The sequence below is a fragment of the Prosopis cineraria genome, unplaced genomic scaffold, assembly GCF_029017545.1.
Source record: "Prosopis cineraria cultivar Desert tree isolate PC_DT_omini unplaced genomic scaffold, ASM2901754v1 PC8, whole genome shotgun sequence".
Taxonomy (NCBI): domain Eukaryota; kingdom Viridiplantae; phylum Streptophyta; class Magnoliopsida; order Fabales; family Fabaceae; genus Prosopis; species Prosopis cineraria.
Window position 1 is genome coordinate 26,298,665 of NW_026555339.1, and position 22,743 is coordinate 26,321,407.

Here is a 22,743-nt window from a genome sequence, read left to right on the forward strand (position 1 = left end):
GCTGGGGGTGCAATGCCTCTGGGTTGGGGTGCAAGGCTCCTGGGTTAGGGTACAAGGCTTTTGGTTGGTGGTGCAAGACTTCTAGCTTAGGATGTAAGGCTTTTAGGTTAAGGTGTAAGGCTTCTTACTTGAGCTATAAGGCTTCTGGCTTAGGGTGTAAGGCTTTTAGGTTGGGGTATAAGGCTTCTTGCTTAGGGTGCATGGCTTTTGAAATAGGTGCAAGGCTTCTGGCTAGGATGCAAGGCTTCTAGCCTGGGGTGCGTTTGTTGAATAAGTAGCTTTTGTTTTTTTTTTCAATTTCATTATTTTAAAGAGAGGGTATTTTGGTTATTTATGCATATTTTTTGATGAATAAAATATTGCATTTGGTCCTTGGGACTAATGTTGCTTTCAACAAGGTCCTTTTTATCAATTTTCCCAATATTCAATGAATGAATCACTATTATATATATGTTCTTGTTAAATAGAATTTAACAAATTTAATAATATTATATGCAACTTCATACTTTCCCTTTCAAAAAATGTAAAGTATTTTTTGAAGGGTTGAATGTTTTAAAAATATAAGGCATTTTTAGTGTTTTAAGGTGTAATCATTGCATTTTTTTTCTAAAAGTATCCATAATAAATAAATTATTTTATATTTATTTTAGAATGAAATACCCTATCAAATAGGGGTAAATATGAAAAGATAATATTAGTTTGAAGACAAGTTATTACTTTGTTAGGGATAAGATTCGGCTAAAAATGCCTTATATTTTTTAATGGAAAAGTAAATATTTATATTATAAAAGACAATGTCCTTTATTGTAATTTATGCATCTAAAATTAATTTTAGTTAAAAATATCTAAACATCTTTAATTTTATCAAAATCAATTTTAGAAAATAATATCCAAATATAACCACACTATAACTAAATCAATTATAATCCAAATCATTCATATTAGTCATTTTTCTATAATCAATTATAAACAATTGAAATCTAAACACACCCAATAACTTCATGAAGAATGCTAGTCAATAGCTGCAAATTTCTCTTAACTCTAACCTCTTATTTTGTAATTAAACTTTGCTTACCAATTTGAATTAAAATAAACATATGCAAATTTTTAGCATAATATAAAGCTATTGAGATGGAGTTCTTTTTTAAAAAAATTAAACTAAAAATGAATATAATTATAATATATAATATTACCATCTGAATTACGTTTAGAGAAAAACTTATACACTTAACCTTATATGATTAAGATATATTTTTTAATTAAATCAAGACATGTATATCTTTTATATATTATTTATTCCATAACAAATTCTTATTAAAATTATTTAACACATTGAAGTCCACATGTCTAAATTTGAATAGATAAAAGTATATTAAATATAGAAAGCTAAATATATAAGTCATGCCCATATATTTTTATAAATTTGTGTTACGTGTTTACATTATGAGTTTATATATGGGTTTCAAGTTTACTTTCAATTAGCAACAAATCTTAAGTAAAGTTATTGACTTGTTTTTACATTATATTTTATTTTTTTAATTATTTTTTATTTTTTAAAATATAATTTTATAAGAAAATTATACACACTATTATCTAATTTTTTTTATATTTATGTCTTAAAATAGTATCAAATAAAAAATCATGTAGCATCACATAGATATATTTCATATATTCTAAAAATTAAATGTAGGATTTTTAAATATCCCACTCATGTTCTTCTCATCTTTCTCTTCCCTATCAATAATTGAATTGGAAACTTCGAAGCTAACATTAAGTTTATGTGGGTTAAACAAAAAAATAAAAAATTATGATAATGTATATAGTTATTATTAATATCAAACTTCCAATGGTGACTTTTAGAAGTCTCCACTAAAGGTTTGACTTTTAGTGGTGACATTTATGTTATCATTAGAACCTAGACTTTTCAACAAAAAGTTGACAATCAGCAATGACTTTTATAAGTCATTGCACAAAGTTACACTTTCATTAGCAACTTTGAGTGTTGTAGTTGAAGGACAAACTTTTCACAGCAATTATAATAGTTGCTACTAATTATCAACTTTCAGTAGTGACATTTTTGAGTTACCACTAATTGTCAACTTTTAGTAGTGACTTTTTCGAATCATTGCTAAAAGTGTATTTGTTTTTGGTAGTGTTAGCATTATTTTATTTTATATTTATTAACATAAAAATGTATAAAAATTATAAAATAAATTTAATAATTTTTTATTTTTAATATGGTATATATTTAATTTGAAGGGTTCAATTTAATATTAAATTTTTTTATAACTGTTATATGTCGGCACTGAAGGTTTGACTTTCAATGGTGACATTTATGTCGTCGTTAAAACTTACACTTTTTAGTGGGACTCGAAAAAGTTGTCACTGAAAGTTGACAATCAGCAATGATTTTTGTAGGTCACTGCAAAAAGTCACACTTCAACAGCGACTTTGAGGTTGCAACTGAAGGACAAACTTTTCACAACAATTATAAAAGTTGTCACTAATTGTCAAGTTTTAGCAGCGACATTTTTGAATCGTCACTGATTGTCAACTTTCAGTAGCAACTTTTTCAAGTCGATGCTGAAAGTGGTTTTTTTTGGTAGTGTTAAAGAATTATTTTATTTTATATTTATTAAAATAAAAATGTATAAAAATTATAAAATAATTTTAATAATTTTTTTATTTTTAAGTTGGTTTAGATTTAACTTGAAAGGTCCAATTTAATATTAAATTTTTTATAACTGCTATATATTAACCATCCAAATATATTCTATATAGTCCAAATTAACACAATATTAAATATAGAATTATGCAGAATACATTAAATAGTTAATATATTGTAATTATAAAAATATTAATATTAAATTGAATCTTTTAAAATAAATCTAGACCATATTAAAAATAAAAAAATTATTATTTTATAAATTTTATTCATTTTTATTTTAACAAATATAAGATAAAAATATATAATAACACTTTAAATCTAAAACATTTAAATTAAAATTTGGATGGCTTAGATCTCATCATAATTATAAGCATTTTGTAAGATGAGCCCAATATAAGCCCAATGGTAAGATTGTTAGTTATAAGGCCCATTTAGTCGCACAGGGATTTATGCCAATTGTGAAGCTTGTTATTTTACAGACTCTTCTCGCTGTTGCGGCCAAACGAGGTTGGGATGTTGCTCAACTTGATGTCAACAATGCCTTCATCCATGGCAATCTCGATGAGGATATTTACATGTGTACCCCTCAAGGGTTTGCTCGTGAGGGGAAGATACGAGTATGTAAGCTGAGGAAGTCTCTGTATGGTCTGCAAAAAGCATCTGGAAACTGGCATCGTAAGTTCAGTCAAGCGCTGACTAAGATTGATTTCAAGCATAGCAGAGTTGATTACTCTCTATATGTTTATCAGGGCTCCATATCGTATGTAGCTTGTCTTGTTTATGTTGATGATGTATTGTTAGCAAAAAATGATGCCAACAAAATGCAAGAGACAAAGGAGCACTTAGATATAAAGTACAGCATGAAGGACTTGGGTTAGCTAAAAAATTTTCTTGAGAGAATTTCAATAAAGACCTCTTGATTATTTTTATTTAAATTTAAATTTCCTAAATTTCTAAAATTATACTTCAGTCCAGGGACACTGATTTGATAATAAATTTTTGAGAAAAATGATAAAATTGCTTCTCATTTAAATTAATATCAGAACTTTCCTGCTTCACCCATTAATTTACTTACGAAATGTTATTAATTGCCTTATTTCACTTGTTTTCATTTTAGGTGTTTAAATCATCTTAAAATTACTTGTTGATTTTTATATTATATGTTATTATTTACTTATGAACTGTTGTTCATTGCCTCTCTCCATTTTATTTGCATTGAGGTGGCAAGATCATCACATGGTTTTTTCTTAAGCCAGAGAAAGTACAAAATAGATATTCTCAAGAAAGTAGGTATGAAGAATTGTAGACCCAATGACTTTCCAATAGAACAGCATTGCAAATTACAAATTGATGATGATGACCCATGGGTGGAAGAGTGAGTAAGTTGGCTTGAGGATTAGTTAGATAATTTCATGAAAAAACTTAAACATAGAGATGAGAATCTGGGTGGGCCTGACCTTTAAGAACTCAAGCCCTAAAGCCTAATTACTTAAAATTTGACTTAATTCTAAAGCCTATCCCTTATTCAAAGAGTTTAGGGTCAGGTTCGTAAGCCCTCTTCTTAAAAAAAAATTAATATTTTTAATTTAAATATAATATTTTAAAATTTAACATAAAATAAATTAAAGTCTCACATAAAATTTAATAAAGATTTAAATTTTTAAATTTAAAATGAAGATTGAAATTTTTATCAATGTAAATCTAAATCTGCCTCCTCATCATTTAAAAATATAATATTAAATCATTCAAATGCAGGTCCACTTGTTTAAGATGGAGGTAAAGGTTCAATGTCAATTATTTCTACAACTTCTTCTTCATCACCTACAATAAATATTAATCAAATTGTGTCATTACCAATCAGATATATGTATTAGATCCCTTATATGTAGGGCATAAGCCGTGAGGCAGAGGCAAGGAACGAGATGGGTAAGGTTGAGTGATTAACTAGCCGAGATTGTTAGGGAGAGATAAGCAAGGAAAAGCAAGAGGTGATCCCTTAATTTGAGTTCTTCAATCTTTAGAAAGTCGAGTGAGCTTAAGGTTCAACAGGGTTCCTTCTTCAAATGCAACATCCTACAAAAAATTAAAAAAAAAATAATAATAAGATAACAAAACTTGAAGGGCCGCTTGGATTCGAGCCCTTTTTTATAAGGTTTATTAGGGTCAGGCTTTTAAGCTCAATTGCTTTACAAAAATCTTATTTTCAAAGTTGAAACTCTTATTTAAATAAGATCTTTAGGTGTAACATCTAAAAAATTTTAACCCTGATTTGTTAACTTAATTAGTGTAGTTAGTGAGTTAATGAGGTGTGTGGCCAGAGGAGCTTAACTTGGCATAATTGATGTAATTTCAATCCTAAAAGTGGGTTCAAATTGATGACGGGCCACCTAAGCAAGAAAAGAGGATGAAAAAGTGAAGAATTGTGTTATGTGCCACACGTCGCGATGCATGGTTGGTCTACTGCGACGCACGGAGATAATTTAAACATAACGAGCTCCTTTATGCCATGCGCCACAACGAAATGTAGCGTGCGCCGTGGTGCATGGCCAAAAATTAGATATATTTGATTCATTTATGCGTGAAAACAGAAGAGAGAAAGTGGAGGAAAACAAAAGGCTTGGTTTTAGCTCTACTAGGACACAGCATTTGATCTCATTATTAATAGATTGGAGCTTCCAAACACTTAGGGTAAGATTATGATGATGCTTTCTTCTTCCTTTCTCTCCCTCATTTGTAATGATTTATGGCAGGGTTTGAGTTGGGAGATGCATTTTCAGTCCATAAGAGTATGGATCCAATTCCATTGGTTAAAATGAGATTAATGGGAGTGATTTAATGTATTGGAATACCATATTAATGATTTTACAAGCGGTTGGTCTATGAGAGCATTGAATGTTCGAAAATTAGCATTTACAAGGTAGTTGGGAGAGGTCAATGTGTATTAATGATGATTTGAGATGTTATTAATGATAATGTGCATTAATGAAATCTAATGAGCCCATTGGGTATGAATGCGTAGTGATTATGAGTCGGTTGAAATAGTGTTTGTGGAGTTTTATGTTCAAGAGTTAAGTAATGATGATGTTCTTGTGGTTTGGATGAATAGAGGTTTGTTTTGGCACCATTCAAGCTTGTTGAAGCTTTGAAAAGTTGATATAGTGAGGGGTAAACCTTTGACCTCTTAAAAGTTTGAGGTAATCAAGGAAAACTTAATTTTTATAGTTGAATGTTAATTGTGTTTGTAAAATGTGATGTATGAATTTAAATTGATGATGTATATTGATAAATACTTGATTGTGAAATGGTTTTGGGAAAGAAAAAACCTTGATTCTACCACCCTTGATGTTTTGTAAAATTACTTGTGATTTATTACTATGGGTAGAGAATTGTGATGAATTATGTGTTAAATTGTGGAATATTTGTGTTATGTGAGTTTATATGTTGAGAAATGATTGTTAAAATGCATATTAAGTATGAAATGTGCATAGCATGATCATTGGCAGGAGTTCGCCTAGAGAGAAGAGTAGATTGGTTGAAATTCACATGGTATTGGTAGTGACCGTTGGAATCAGGAACTAGCCTTGGCACCGACTATTGGAATCGAGAGGTAGCTCTTGTCTCATGGTTGATTCGGGATTGTCCCACTTGTTCTATAAGGAACTCGAATCTAACTAGTCTCCACCGGTTCATGAGGAGGCTAGATTAGGAGTACGACACCCCATGGTTATTAGTATTGGGAGAAAGGAGATTACATAAGTGAGTTAGTTAACACTAGCCCGGTAACTCCTCACAAGTGGAAGGATAGGTTAGTTCGTAAAGGACGTAGCCATGTGATAGCTATCGGTTTCGTGTCAAAGGTAACAGGAGGATATAAGATTGGCATATGATCATGCACATAAGTCCGGCTACATGGTTGTTAGTTTTATGGTTCAGCACGTGTTAAGGGCACATGGTTGTTATTTTTGCGACCCTGAGTTATGTTTTTAAAAATAACATGATATGGTGTTTTGTGGCAAGCTCAATCACATGGTTGTTAGTTTTGTGAACCGTGGCCTAATGCTATGTGATATATGTGTTTATATGTCTAATTACATCTATTTACAATTAATATATAACTGTAAGGGTTAAGTGAAACTTGATTACTGAGTGGTTATACTCACTCCTCAATTCTTAATATTTTCAAGACCTAGCCCATTAAATCCAAGTCGGGGAAAACAGATTGAGGCTTAAGATTGGTGGAGTAAATCCTCTATATGCCTCTTTTATTCTTTACATGTGTATTTATTAATGTCTTTACCAACTAGTAGCAATTGTCATGATTGGTGCACTACCTACATGATTTTATATTTAACTAATGTATTTTGTGCCCTGAATTAGTAAGTTTTTGTTGTGAACCCGTGAATAAGGCCAAAATACTTGTGCAAGTAAGAACATATATATTTTTGAGAAATATGAATAAAATGGTTGATTTTGTCCAACTTTTCTTCCCCCTCTATGTTTTTGAAAACCAGGGTTGAGTGGTTATTTTGTGACATAAGCATTATTAGTTGTGTGTGGTATGTTGCACGAGTTCGGAAAAGTCCATTGAGTATGATCCAAAGGTTGGTGTAGTTTATTAGCACGTGTGGTTGAGTTGGGACACCCCATTTAGGAGATTTTGTGAAAATATGTCAAAATGAATTTTGATGTCTAACTTTTTATAGAAAATGAATTTGAGTGTGAAGCTAATGCCATTAGCTAGAGCTAGGAAAAAGCTCCATGTAGACACCGAAATCACCTCAATTAGACGTCGGACAGAGACTTGGGACACATCGAAAGTTCGCTTCCTGTGCTATCAAATGATAGCACTAATCTATCAAATTTCGTGCAATGCAACGCGGTGCATGGCACGTCCCGCCACAACGCATGGCACAGAGAAGACACGTTACAGCGCATGAGCCATAAGCCGCGGCACACATGTCATTTTCTGCACAGAAATGATTTTTGAGTTCTAAAACTCATTATTTGGGTCCCAATTGATTTTCAAGCTTCCGCTTTACTTTTAAAACTCTGATTTAGAGTCCTGAAATTATATTTGAGATTTGAAATGGTAAATTGGTATTCCTGTGAAATAATTTTTGGAGAAATTCTTTAAAACCTCGAATTACTATGAATTGGAGTTAATTTGTGATTTAACCTTTGGGAGGTTATACTAGGCCTAACCCTTATTTTTGACTTTTTTTTTTAAATCCATACAAGTAGTAAGATAATTTCATGTAAAAACTTAATCCCATAAAAGTTCCTTGGACCTTAAAGCGATTAGGTCATTTTAGCGTTCTCAACTGGGAATTCTATGTCTCATGAGTATTTGTCTGTCATTCTACTACTTTTTGTTTTTTAATGTCTATCTTATTATTATTGTTTTTTACTAGCATGTCCAACCTTATTAAATAGAAGAACTTTGCGCACAAATAAATATAAAAATTCATTTATTTTAAATATTTAATAAAAAAATTAAAAAATATACTCCCACCGATCTCATTTATAAGTTACATTCTAAAAGGTTTATTTAATCTTATTTATAAGTTAGGCTATGGCTTTTTAGATAATATTTAAAAAATATTTTTAAAATTATCCTCCCTAAGAGAAAAATAATAATATGATATTACTTTTAAATTTATTATATAGGGATATATTTAGAATTCTACGTATTTTTATTTTTTATATTTTTTTATATTGATATTGATAAGGTTAATAAAAATAATTTATAAAAAAAAATTGGAAAAGTATTAATTATTTTTAAGAAAAATATTAAAATATGTTCTATAATATTATTTTCAGCCAATAATAATGTGCTTGAAAAGAAAAGAATAGATGCAAATGCAGGGCGTGACATATCTCAGTAGTTTGTGACACTGCGCGTAATTAACTAAAACAAAAGCTGTCCCATTTTGACTCTCTACTCTCCAATTATCATTGATTAGTGACTATCGAACTAAATACCAATAAATACAAGGACCCATCACAAAAAATTAAAATTAAAATTCACAGGCCAACCCCAACAGAAAGCTACCTATCCGCTATTTTACTCTTTGTTCAACATATCTAATGACTAATCCTAAAATACTCTCCAAATCAAAAATTCTTTTTCGATATTTTTGAAAAAAATTATTCTACTGAATCAATATTGAATACGATAACTCACTTTCAAATGATATATATATATATATATATATAAAAGACAAAAACACACATCTAGCTAGTTGAATCCTAATACTTCACTATAAATCAGAACAAGTTTTAATACTTTGACCGACAATTATAATAATATTTATAAAATTATAAAATTAAGGATTACTACCTTTCAAAAAAGCATATGGATGAGGAATCACATGTCATCTTCAACTCAAAAGAATAACAACATTTATATCCTTCGGACAATGAGCCAACCCAGTCACTACTGTACACCAAAATCCCAGAGGTGTATTGACGTGTCTCTACATGACACCACCACGTGTCTGTCGTTGGCAGCCATTGCCATACCCGATCCTATTCTTTCGTTTATGGTCAAGCCCAGATGTGCCTCTCCAGGCTCTACGTCCCACAGTCTAACATGACCACCGGCGCATATTAGCACGTAACCCAAGTTCATGCATCCGATCATCCCCCTCAGCGGCGTTCCCGTCACCATAAATTCTTCACATTCAGGCTCGAAGGTGCTCGCCCGGCGCACTCTAGCACGACCCCTACTCTCCACGATAACGAACGCCTCGTGGCTCACGTCCAGCGAGGTCACAATGAAGCCCACTCTGGACACAAGCTCACGCAATAAAACCCCTGGGTTCCTCAAGTCGAAAACTACGAGTCTCGAACGCGTGCATGCCACGGCCAGCTCGCGAGTGGTGACACGCAAGCGACCGACTGGTTCAGTTACATCAGTCAGCATGTGCCAGCCCTGGACGGAATCCGGGTCGGTCAAGGACCCACCAATGTAATCGGGTTGTTCGCCACGCGCGTCCCAGACACGGAATGCTCGGCGAGGGACGCCTGCGAAAAGGCCCACCCACCACCGCCCGCTGCCAGCAAACTCCACCAAGACGCCGTTGTTCAGAACGTCTCCGGGTCGGGCCATGTGGGTATCGGGTGGCCCGTTGATGTCTGCAGCATAGATGTTTCCGTCCAGTGTGGCAAAGACCAGTGTGGAGTTTGTGATGATGATTCCGGACACGGATCTTGAGAAAGGACCTAACACGTCCACGTGGTGGGGCCGGAAGGTGATGACATGGGCGCGTGTTTGGAGATCGTAGAGGCGGACGGTGCCGTCGGCGAATCCACAAGCAAGGTGGTTGTCGGAGAGTGTGAGGCAACGGCATAGATGGGGTCGGTCTAAGTCAAAAGGACAGCGTAGGGAGGTGTGGGCGTATCTGCCTGTGACGAAATTGCTTGCCGTTCGATGCCAAAAATTGAACTCCTCATGCCACGTGTCGAATATTCTATGGGTTCGACGCCATATGCTTTGGGTAAGCCGCTGCCACAGGTGATCCGAGCGCGAAATGGCTCGCCATGTAGAACAAACCTGCATGCATTAAGACCGATGACGTTAAAAAATAGCAAGAGATTAACCAAGTACAGTTAATAACTGAATATATATACATATATAAGTAGGTTAAAAATAGTAATTCTTTTTTTCCCCAATAACCAGTAATTCTTTTCTCAATCATAAGAAATGTTATAAATTAAAAGACATGATAAAATATAATTACATGTTGCAATAAATTGTTTCAGATATCAACCAACACAGGAAGTTTATATATATATATATATATACACAAAATAATTCGAATAAAATATGTATTGATCATAAATATATTTATTTCAGTTAAATAATAATATGACAGAATAATTTTTTTCAATATCCCGACTATGCTGATTACATCAACAACATCATCATCATCATCAACAACAACAACATTGTTTTAATACCTAACTTCATTTGTATATCTAAAACGACTGCCTTCAATTTGAACGTTAGAACTCTCCGACATATATATGGACACAACACAACTTGAGTACCATCTCTACAGACTTATTTAATGCAAGTTATCCAAATCTGAGATCGAAATGATTTTGGGCGCATGACATGCAGCGCGGCGCAAAGGAAAGCAAGAGAATCTTATTACACCCACCACAACCAAACTCATAATTCATAAAGCAAGGGAACAAAGTAAGCAAGCAATTAACAAAAGAGTAAAATAATATTTATCATAATAATTAATAATAGTTTGGAGACGATCAAGAGGATTGATTTATGGGAAGATGTGGAGGAGGAAGATGATCTGTAAAGTAGTAGAAGGCAGAGGCTAATGCACAAGAGGCAGCAACACGGATTATAAAAAGAGGACGATTGAATAGACAGGTTAAATACAAAACCCACGGGACATATCCCAGTCTCAATCCCAAACCCATGCGTCCAGATATTTTTATCTAAACGAGACACATCGAACCTGGAGCCACACACACATACACATATAATATAAATATCCTCACACATATACTGTGTAGTGTTTCTGTGCATTATATATAAAGGTATGTATTATAGCAGCAGAAGAAGCAGGGCTAAGAGGAGTCTAAGGTGGCGTAGGTAGGAGATGGAGCAGAAGAGGCAGGTAGCGTTACAAGTAAAAGCATACTAATACCTAAACAGAGAAGCATGGCAGACACTAGAGAACACTGTGAAACATCAGAACAAATAAGCTATGTATATGTAATAACATATATATATATATATATATATGCTTATAGGTATTCCTGTCTCGTATTTGAAGTTATGCCTATTTATATATGTACAGTTTCTGTCATGACTGGTCTCGTTTGAATCTCAATTTTAAAGAAGAAAGAAGAATGCAGGGTATTACGTGCAGAGAATTAAACCCTAGTTCCTTCTTTACTGTCTCACTTGAATATATCAGTAAATATATTCTTTATTTCATGCAGTTATATCTTTTTTAACCTATACTCAAATCTCAAACAATAAAATAATTATTTATTTTTAAATTAACTTTATTTTTTTATATTTATCTTTATTTAATATAAATTTTACCTTAATATATATATATATATATAAAGTAATTTTTTAATAAGGATACCTTTTAAACAATAATTATTATATTTTAAAAAATTAAAAATACTTTATTTTTTAACATGTAATTTCTTAAAAAATGTTTTGTATTTTTAAAGGAAGGGATTAAGTCATTTTCTGCATATTTCACTAAAATCAAGTAAAGAATAATTTTGAATTTCATTAATTATATTTTAAAATTTAATAAAATTTTACCTCTGATAAATTTAATAAACTTCTAATAAAAATAAAGAATTATTTGTAATATTTTTATCATAAATGAGTTTAAATTAATCTTTTTTTTTCTTATAATAATACCAGGGCAATATATAATCTATAACTTTCAAAATAACATATTCACATGCAATATAAAATGTGGGTTGTCTTTTTCACTTGATACTTTTGTATGTAATGATGATTTTTAACTTGTGATATTGTACTAGTAACATAGCTAATATTACAAGGTGATGATAGGTTTGCTTTGTTTAGCCTATCTGAGGGGGGCAGTATCAGAGAGGGAGAGATTGCGACAGTTACTAAACTTTGTTTATAATTTCTTCATCCATGAAACTGGGTGAGGTACACCAACAAAGTACGATGAACATTCAGAATCAGAGCAGACACTCCAAATAGAGAAATCAAGTGGTGGAATTAAAAAAGCGGGTCAAAAGATGTCCAGGGTAAGTTCATGTTGTTATTTATGTTAATAGTAACCCTTCAATAATTAATAATAATGTTCACATATAGAAAAAACAAAACAATAAACAAAGAGGGTTCAAAAGGTTTGGGAAAATGTGTTTCTTGGCTGGCAATGGTGTGTCAAAAGCTCAAGTTCAAAAATAAAAGTTGTAATAGGGGGAAAGAAAACAAGTTTTAATTAAAGTGACGAGTCACATGACATTGACTTTCCATTCAACACAATTTAGCATGAACCTAAAAGCTTGACGACAAGGGTTTTAAAGATTGGTGAAGATTTGTCGATATAAATATTTTTAATCGCCAATAGGAAATTAATTATAGGAGTCACTTGGAAGTTGGAAATGTAAATGTAAATATTACATATTTAAAATTATAAGACATTTTTAATTAAATCACACTTTTCACAATAAGTTAATTAATTATCTTTAAATTAACAATATATTTTCATGTTTTCTTGGAAAACTTAGAGTGATTTATTTATTGTAATTTAAAAAAAACTCATTAATCATATATTAAAAAAAGTAAAAATGCTTTATTTTCTTAACGTCTAATTTCATAAAAAAACATAATATTTTTTCTATAGGGGTGAGTATATAAATCACTCCACATATTTAATTATCTCTCTGCCAACTTAAATAATCCATGTACCTATATATAACGTAAAACCCAACAGGTTATATCATTATTCATGAGTTATAAATATTAAGACTCATTTAAAAAAAACCTCGTGCAATATAAAACAGTCATGCTAATTAATCAATGTACGAGATTCATACAAGTTAATAGTAGAAATTAAGAAAAAAAAATACTCCTTCCATTAAAAAATATAAAGTATTTTTTGAAAAATTAAATGTTTAAAAATGTAAGACATTTTTAGTGTTTTGAGGTGTAATCATTATTTTTTTTCAAAAGTGTCCTTATTAATAATAACTTTATTTTTATTGTAAGGTGTTTAATAGAAGTAATTATGAAAAGATAATATTAATTTAAAAATAAGTAATTATTTTATTAAGAGATGAAATTTAATTAAAAATATTTTATATTTTTAAATAGAGTGTATGAATAAAGAAAGACTTAGAACCTGAAGTCTGAAGCGTGCTTTCCCACAACTATTTCTATTTCATTTCCAAGAAAGGTTTGGGCAAAGGGCCTAACTTGTTAAAAGCTGCGAATGTATATCAAGTTCTATTCATCCACACAACAATGTCACTAGCTATAGCCCTAAACTTCAATTATCTCACTAATAAAACATTTTTATCTCAATATTATAATCATATACATATACAGCATCATACACACAGCTTAAACAAACAATAGACAATATTAACTTGGTTTTATACTGATGTAACAATCAATAAAGACAAACAATTTTGATTTCACATAATATAGTAGTTAAGCTTATTAACTTGTTGCACTTATATCCAACATTGAATCAAAATGAGTGCATGTTAATGTAAATATGGATTAAAAATAATTATATATAATAAGAGTTATTTACAGGAGAAATAATTGGTAAGTAAATTTTCATTTTAACTGAAAAGTACAGTAAGTAAGTAAGCTTAAATATTTTTGTTTTGCACTAAAATAGAATTAATGTATGCTCACAAACGATCACATGCAACGGGTCATTATCAATATAATATTTATGTAGAAGACTATATATATATATATCTATATGTATACACAGATTATAAATCATGATTAGATATGACGTGAACCTGAGAGATGGATACAAAAAGGAGTGGGGTATTGTAACGAGAAGATAATTCACATCGATCCTTTGAAGGAGACCAGAAAACATATGCAATACCAAACAAGGCATGTGCATTTTTTTTAAATAAATTTTGGCAATATTTTAATTAGTTCCAAGCTTCTTTTTTCTTTTTTTCTTTTGGCTAAAGGTGGAACACCAGGCAGGGCCGAAAATAGTTCCAAGTTTAATAACCCTAACCGTCCCCCCCCCCCAAAAATGATGTTCCAACCCTAACCCTAGCAGTAAAAAAAATCCCATCAATTAACTATGGCTCTAAATCTGAATATATCCCACTTTTTCTTTGATTTGGTTCCAACTTGATTTACAGAAAGGGATGGGGAAAAAGACTAGATCCTTTAATTAAGAACTACAGATTTTCAAGGCAAATTCATGATCGTACATATCGTGAAGGAAAAAAAAGACAACGAAACAGAAAAAGACCTTAATATTAGTCTAAATCAATTTTTTTAAAAAAATGAAGATTCGAATTCCGTATATATATAGTACGTGAATCCAGTTTATAGCTGCGCAAAATATGTCCATTATTGTCTATTTTTATTCATAGTGACAGATGACATGTCAAAGCAGACTAGGGAATTACTCTCAACAAAGACTAGACAAAAAAAACTCACGAATATTATACACACACACACACACACACGACATTTTAAAATCTTCTGAACAAGATTGGACACAAAAAACTCAGAGATAATCTTGAAGCAGTTTCCAAATTTTGGATGCTTAAAAGAAGGGTGGCATATTCTGATTCTGATTCTATATTAATATTAATATTATAATAAAATGATGTGATTTCCACTACTTCCTAAATACGCATACATGATTACATATAAAATTGAATATGTTCTATATTTGCAATATTAACTATTTATGGAAATGTTGGTGAAAGACATAAATGCTGGTAGGCCTGCCTGCTTGTGTTACTCACTCGAGATACAGAGTTACTCCTAATGAAAAATAAATTATAAATTTAAAGGTCTCATATCTTTTAGATCGTAAAATACATTAATGGATATCGTAGATACCACAAACCAGAAAGCTAAGTCAAAAAGGGTTTCATTTCATGCCAAGAAAAGGGGCATCAAATTCGAAGCCGGACGACCAAAATTAGACTTTTTAAAGAACACAAGACCACAGCAAGATTGCGAGGAGGAACAAGCATTAATATTTTAACCCACCTTCTCTGTAAGGGACACACATGTATGTATGTATGTATGTTTCTAGAAAGACAGGGAGAGTTTTATTTTATTTTATATTTTTCGAGGATACTTGATTCTTCATATCTCAATCTTAAGGGTTAGTTTGTTTGCCTTTTAAGAACTTTAAAAAAGGAAACATAAAATGAAACATGTTAATGAATTCAGCATATCAGTGTCCAGAAAATTACAATGCTTACATGTTCGACCAACATTTTGTCCGGTTTTTTTTTTTTTTTTTATCATCAGTTACCAATGCCATAGACACTTAAGAATCAATTTATAAGTGTTGATTTTCGAGCAACAGATCCATGAAACTTTCCTTAAAAGCATCAGATTTAGCAAAACAGAAAGACCACATATGACTAATCAATCAAAGAGATAAAATATTCATACATATTTTTTTCCAAAATACAACTACTTTTTTCTTGGAGCATGTACATTCATTATTTTGTTTGTGAAACATGGATTAGGCAATTTTTTGAGAAAAATATATAGGGTTTCACTACATTAATTCTCTATTCTCCATTATCCACTTTATTTGCTATTACATTCCTTAACATTATGGGCGAAGCATGAAATGTGTGTGTGTAGAGAGAGAGAGAGAGAGAGAGATGGTGATGAGGTTGAAGAAGAAGAGTAATATGAGTGACCTGAAAGAGATTGGCAATGGAAGGAGCAGCCGCCAGACGTCCATGAGTGTGAGAAGCTTCAATGGCTATTTGGATGGCTAAAGCTTCAAGAAAAGGTTCAGGCAAAACCTCATTCATAGGACGTCGTCTTCTTCGTCGACTAGTACTAGGGCCAGGATCAGAATCGCCACCACCACTATTATTATTATTATTGCCATGGTTGGTGGTGTCATCTGGGATTGAAGGTGAAGAAGAAGAAGAAAAAGAAGACGATGATGGTGATGAGGAAGACATGAGAGAGAGAATAAGGTATAAAAGCGAGCAGGAAGATGACCAGAAAGGAACAAGGACAAAAAGGTGAGGAACAAGGTCACAAACCGAGGGACCCAAAATGAGTTGCTTCTGAATACTTGTTTATATATAAATCCCAATAATGAATAAACTCATTAATAACCTTTTCCCCCTTTATATTTATCTTGGAAGTGTTAGATTATATATCTGTCCTTAATCGGGTCCAGATATTATGTTAAATTAAATAGTACTTAATTTAATATATTTGATTAAATTAGTTTAATCAAATAAAAAAAAATTGGTCAAAGAAATCAAGAATTAAATAATGATTTAATCTTGGTTAGATCCAATATATCTTATTAGCTGAGATATTATATTTATTGGGATTTGTCTTATTATGTTTAATTTTTCATTATGATGTTTGATTTATTATGATATAATTTTCCAATTTAACTCAACAACCCGCACTATATACAGGGGTAATTTGGTGAAGGGAAAGAACACATTAGAGTTAAATAGTCACTCTCATATTCACTGCTCCCTTTTTTTCTCTCACTCTCTCTCTTTCTCTTATGAGATGCATCTACTTACTGTGTGTCTGGTGGGTAAGACTCTAGTAGTTTTTTCTCTTCATGGGTTAGTATTCAACCCAAGAAAAGTTTTTAATAGAATTAAAATTAAAATTAAAATTAAAATTGAAATTGAATTTAAAATATAATTGAGTTTTAAAATTTTTTTGGTATGAAAATAGAATTTTAATATAATATTAATTAATATATGTACTTAAAATAAGAAAAGATCAAATTGTCTTTTTTCTCAAAATTAAAAAGGCCTATCTTATCATAAATGAACAAAAAAGATGAGAGTAGTGGAGTCTACAAAATGAATTCAAGGGAATTGAAACAATTCCATGGTTAATATGATAGAATTGAATCCTAGCATTTTTGGTGGAATTTGAATTCTTAAGAATTGCAACTTCTACATATCAATCATATTTAAATTAAAATTCCATCTCTAATTTTACTTCTACCTTGTCAATTCAATAATGTCAAACGTGACACTAGATCTAATTTGATTTTAACTCAAACTTAAATTATTTATGAATAATTTATTTGTTCTTTTATTTTTTTTACATTGGTATAAGAGCCTAGTTGACCCTAAGAGTGTGTTTGCGTTGACAAGTAATAAAAATAAGTTTTTTTTTAATCCTCACCATGCCTGTACATGTGCATTACTCATATGAGTAATTTGTTTGTTCTTTTATTTTTTACATTGATATAAGAGCCTAGTTGACCCTAAGAGTGTGTTTGCATTGACAAGTGATAAAAATAAGTTTTTTTGTTTTAATCCTCATCATGCCTGTACATGTGCATTACTCATATGAGTACTCTATATGCTGCCTAAATGCATGCTGTGTCCATATGAATATTTGGATGCTTCTTCAAAGCCTCATTTACATACATAATGCGGAACCAGGATAGGAAATTTTTTTTTTTTTTGTTGTTTGGGGGGGGGGGACCAAATTTAAATTAAAGTTACTATGTACACTGATAATTTAGTTTTAAATTTTTTAAAATTTAGAATAAGAATGTTATTAAAATATTTTTATAATATGAAAAAAATCATAACATAAGAATTATAAAAAGTAAAAAGTATATATATATATATATATATATATGTATTACAAGTTCTTTTAGGTAATTTGAATGGTTTTTAAAAAACATCTATGTTTAAAAAGAAGTAGATGAAAGGTTTGTATTTTCTAACTATTGACTTTATGGGAGCTAGGTTCATATAAATTTTTAAAATAGAAGATATACATATACATAATTAAAATAAAATAGAGGAGATATTAGTGTATTTTACTCATAATACTCCTTCCATTTACTATTATAAAAAATTTTTAATGAGTCAGTTATTTGTCTTTAAAATTATGCACTCTTTCCATACTTAACCTTATTTAATAAAGGTTTTTTTACTAGATAACTTTATTAATTACACCCTTAATTAAGATTATTTTTAGAAAACCTCATTACTTGCACATTGAAAAAACTTAAAATGCTTTATATTTTTTAGCATCTCTTCTTAAATAAAATACTTTATATGCTTTGACAAGGGAGTAAATATTAAGCTGTACTCTTTTTTTTTTTGTTGATAAGAAGGTAATCTTCATCATACATCAATAAAAAAATATTTTTATGAATCAATATATATAGTATTACAGTTCATATCTGTTTAATATAAAAGTACAAAATTATAATTATATATATATATATATGTATATATGTATATATGTATAGTTTAATTATTTGTAAGAAGTGGAGATAGAGAGGAGAATTTTGTTTTTGTTTTTTTTTTTTCAAGCAAAAGGAGGGAGCCACTCAACTCACCCATACCACACCACATATACATGAAGTTGGTATGGTGGCCCCTCTCAACTTGTACATGGGTTCGCCCCTGTGCCTGTAACCCGCTTCCTCTGTACTTAATATGCTTATGGATCTATGTACATGTGTTGGCATGCTATCCGAATTCATGCTTATGAGACAATGGATTTTCATATCTATCCATATGTTGTGTTGTTGGAATCTATAATCTTTATTCTTGACTTCATAAGATGCTAAAACATGACTAAGAACGAATTCCAAACCTCTCTGAAATAATGGCCGTGATATACAACTGACGAGGAGAGCTCAAAAATTTAGCTCTTTGAAAATGATAAATTTAGTGTGCAGAATGGGTAACATCATGTAGAGGATGAGAAGATGATTCTAACAAGACCAAAAGCGTGTCAAACAGAGGCCAAATAGGGGGAAAATCGTGAAAACCCGCTGTAAGTTTTCGGGTCCACCTTTGAGTCCGAATCAAGTACCTGTTGCAATGTCCGAAACGACCTCGACAGTGTGTCATTTTGACCAAGGGTTGATAGGGGGTTGGCTGTGTTTTATTAATCGGGTCATATATGGTCAACCTGACTTGATCAAACCCAAACCAACCATTAACATGGTCAATTGGGTCCACTATTGTCAACAATCAATTTCAAAAGAAATTCTATTCACACGTAGGGGCAATGTATGTGTGGGCCATATTACTATTACAAAAACGTAAATCTAAGACACCATGAAAAGTAACGATCAAATAAAAACACGTCATATATGAGAGAAGTGGGTGATGGTAAGAAAATAAATGATGGGTGTTCAAACACCCGTCATATATTGTTAGACTTTAAATGATAAGTATTAAAAAATTCATCATTTATTTTAGCCCAACGTTTCATTTATTGGAAGGAAAAAAATAAAAATTAAAATTAAACTTTAAATGATGAGTATTTTAATTACCTGTCATTTAAAGTTTAAACAATATATGATGGTTATGCAAACAACCGTCATATATTGGTGCACGCCGTTTCAATTTCTTAAATTAAAAAAATAAAAAATTTTAAAACTTTAAATGAGGGTGTTTCAAACACCCGTCATTTAAAGTCCCAACAATATATGATGGGTGTTTAAAACACCCATCATATATTCATGAGTAAATGATGGGTATTAGAATACCCGTCATTTATTCTCATTTTTATTCAGTTTTCAAACTTATTTTTTCATTCCCACCCATTCATTGTCTTTGTTTTCTCTCTTCTCCACTTCTACATGAAATCAGTAGAAATCTCTTAATTTGCCTCCATTGTTGCTGTCGACCACCTTTGTCTCTCTCCAACGTGAAAGTGCTCCTCCTACATCGTCCATTGCCTCTCTCATTTGCTTCCTCTTTGTGTTTCATCCTCTATTCCCCAAGGTATAAGAGTTTGTGATTTCTATGATTTTTCTTCATTTTCTTCCAATATGCTTAGATTTCTAGATTATGGGATTGATTTATTTAATATTATAAATTGTTTTATTACTTGGTTTTTGTTGTTTAAATTTCTCCTCATTTGTTGCCCATTTTAATATTGTGGGGTGTCAAAAATTATTAATGTTTGATGTTTTATTGACTTGAAAATGACAGTAGATTGCTTAGCCTTAGGATGATTATTAAGATGAAAATTAGTGATCAAAATAGGATATTTATGATGATTGTATTTTTTTTACAAATTTTGACTAATTTATTTCAATAATTTTTAATTTAAATTTTGTGCATTATTTAATCAGAGTAGTTTTATCGTTCAAAACTACATATTGAAATGTACTAGTATACCAATTTTCATTACAATTGAAGTTCATTTTAGTGACCAAAACTGATGCGCGATTTTCCTAAAAATCATTGCTATTTTATTGATATTTTTACATTTGGTAAAGAATGATTTGTTCTTGGATTGAGATTGCTAATATAGGATATATATAACCTTAGAATGATCAATGATATAGAAAACATTGATTCAAAATGATGTTTATAGTTTTTTTCTTTTTTCTATGATTTTTGAATGAATTTTATATATAATTCTATAATAATTAGAGTTAATTTGAAAATACTATTTTGTGAAAATTTCGTTGGTTTTATGATTGTATATGGTTGGAATTAGTTTGTTGAGTGAGATGCCAAGATTGAAAAGAGGGTTTTAGCCCGAGAAATACTTTCTTTATGCCATTATGTTGTTGAATTTTTTTCAACGATTGAAGGAGTATGTGAATGCTCATGCATTGTGACTCATGATTCATTAATTACTCTATATTATATATAGAGTAGTCAATTTCTTTATTGATAATCTTTCTATCATTCATTTACTCTCCATATTCGTGAGTCACTGATTATATTTCCTTGAATGAATTGTCTTTTAGATTAAAAAGTTATGGATAAAGAATGGATATCTTTCAATCGATTAAGTAAAGTGTATTTCAATTGTGTGAAAGAGTTTATGAGGTTTGCTATGAGATGGAAGATTATTTAGTGTGCTATGAAATTAATGAAAATTACAAGTGTTGGCATAAGCATGGAGAGACTAGAGAGGATGAGTCTATTAGTAATTGGGAGTATAAAGGAAGCTTTGAATCAGATGATCATGACACAAATACTTATAAGGGTGATTGTCTTGAAGAGATGGCTTATATGCAATTGAAAGGGAACTTGAGGATTGTCTTGAAATGTTAGAAATATTAAAAAGTGATTCAGAGAAGCCCTTATACGCTGGTTCCACTGAATCCATAAAGTTGTTAGAGGTGTTGAAATTGTACAACTTGAAAGTGAGAAATGGATGGAGTGATAAGAGCTTTATAGAAAATCTTACACTTATAAAATAACTTCTACCTGTAAACAATGAGCTTCCAAGGACTATGTATGAGGTAAAACAAATGCTACGTTCAATTGGCATAAGTTATGAGAAGATACATGCCTATCCTAATGATTGCATATTATTTAGAAATGAATATGCATCATTAATGGAGTGTCCAAAATTTAATGCCTTGCGCTACAAAGAGAATGGGAAGAGTTCAAAGAAGGTGTTATGGTACTTTCCCATTGTACCTAGATTTAGATGGTTGTACAGTGGTGCAGAGGATGCAAAAAATTTGACATGGTATGCGGATGAATAGATCAAAGATAGGAAGCTTCGACATCCAGCTGACTCTTCTCAATGGAAAAAAATTGATCTCGATTACCCTACTTTGGAGTAAAAGACAGAAACCTTCACCTCATATTATCAATTGATGGAATGAATCCACACAGGCTTTAAAGTAGCAGTCATAGTACATGGCTAATTATTTTGGTAATTTACAACTTACTTCCATGGTTATATATGAAGCGAAAATATATGATGCTATCCATTCTAATTTCGAGGCCAAAACAGTCGGGAAATCACATAGACATATATTTGTCTCCTTTAATTGAAGATTTAAAATTGTTATGGGAGCATGGTGTTGAGGTATATGATGGACATAGAGAGGAAAGGTTCAATTTAAGAGCATTGTTGTTTGGTATAATCAATGATTTTCTAGTATATGGTAATTTGTCAGGGTATAGTATTAAAGGAAAACTCAAATGTCCTATTTGTGAAGAGGGCACACATTCAGTGAGATTAGAACATAGGATGAAGGATGTCTATCTCAAATATCATATATAGTTGCATCTTGATCATTATTATTAATGCCTTAAAAAAAAGCTTTTAATGGAATTCAGAAGAAAGTAAGAGACCTTTGCCACTGATAGGTGAGCAACATTTTGACAAGGTGAAGAATTTGAATATCAAGTTTGGCAAACCTTTTGCAAAGCATCTTGGGACATGTGGGTGGAAGAAAAGGTCTATTTTTTTAACCTACCATATTTGCAATCTTTATATGTGAGACATTTTCTTGATGTTATGTACATTGAGAAAAATATGTGTGACAGTTTGATTAGTACATTAATTCATATTCCAGGAAAGACCAAAGATGGCATCAAGGCAAGACTTGATATGATTTCTA

At 31.1% G+C, this 22,743-nt stretch overlaps 1 protein-coding gene across 1 annotated transcript; it reads right to left on the minus strand.

Annotated features, from left to right (window-relative positions):
• Positions 1 to 9,064: 9,064 nt before the first annotated feature.
• On the minus strand, positions 9,065 to 16,357 carry LOC129317641 (transcriptional regulator STERILE APETALA-like). Its single transcript, XM_054961974.1, has 2 exons — positions 16,085 to 16,357; positions 9,065 to 10,223 (listed from the first exon to the last, which is right to left on the minus strand). The coding sequence occupies exons 1-2, from the start codon at positions 16,355 to 16,357 to the stop codon at positions 9,105 to 9,107; spliced, it is 1,392 nt and encodes a 463-aa protein (XP_054817949.1). The 3' UTR covers positions 9,065 to 9,104.
• Between the last annotated feature and the right edge of the window lie 6,386 nt (positions 16,358 to 22,743).

Bases quoted from the DNA above. Each gene is read 5' to 3' on its own strand.
- LOC129317641 (XM_054961974.1), bottom strand. From the start codon at position 16,357: ATGTCTTCCTCATCACCATCATCGTCTTCTTTTTCTTCTTCTTCTTCA. The intron at 10,224-16,084 runs GTCACTCATATT...TAATGCATGCAG, and splicing joins CCATTGCCAATCTCTTTCAG to GTTTGTTCTACATGGCGAGC.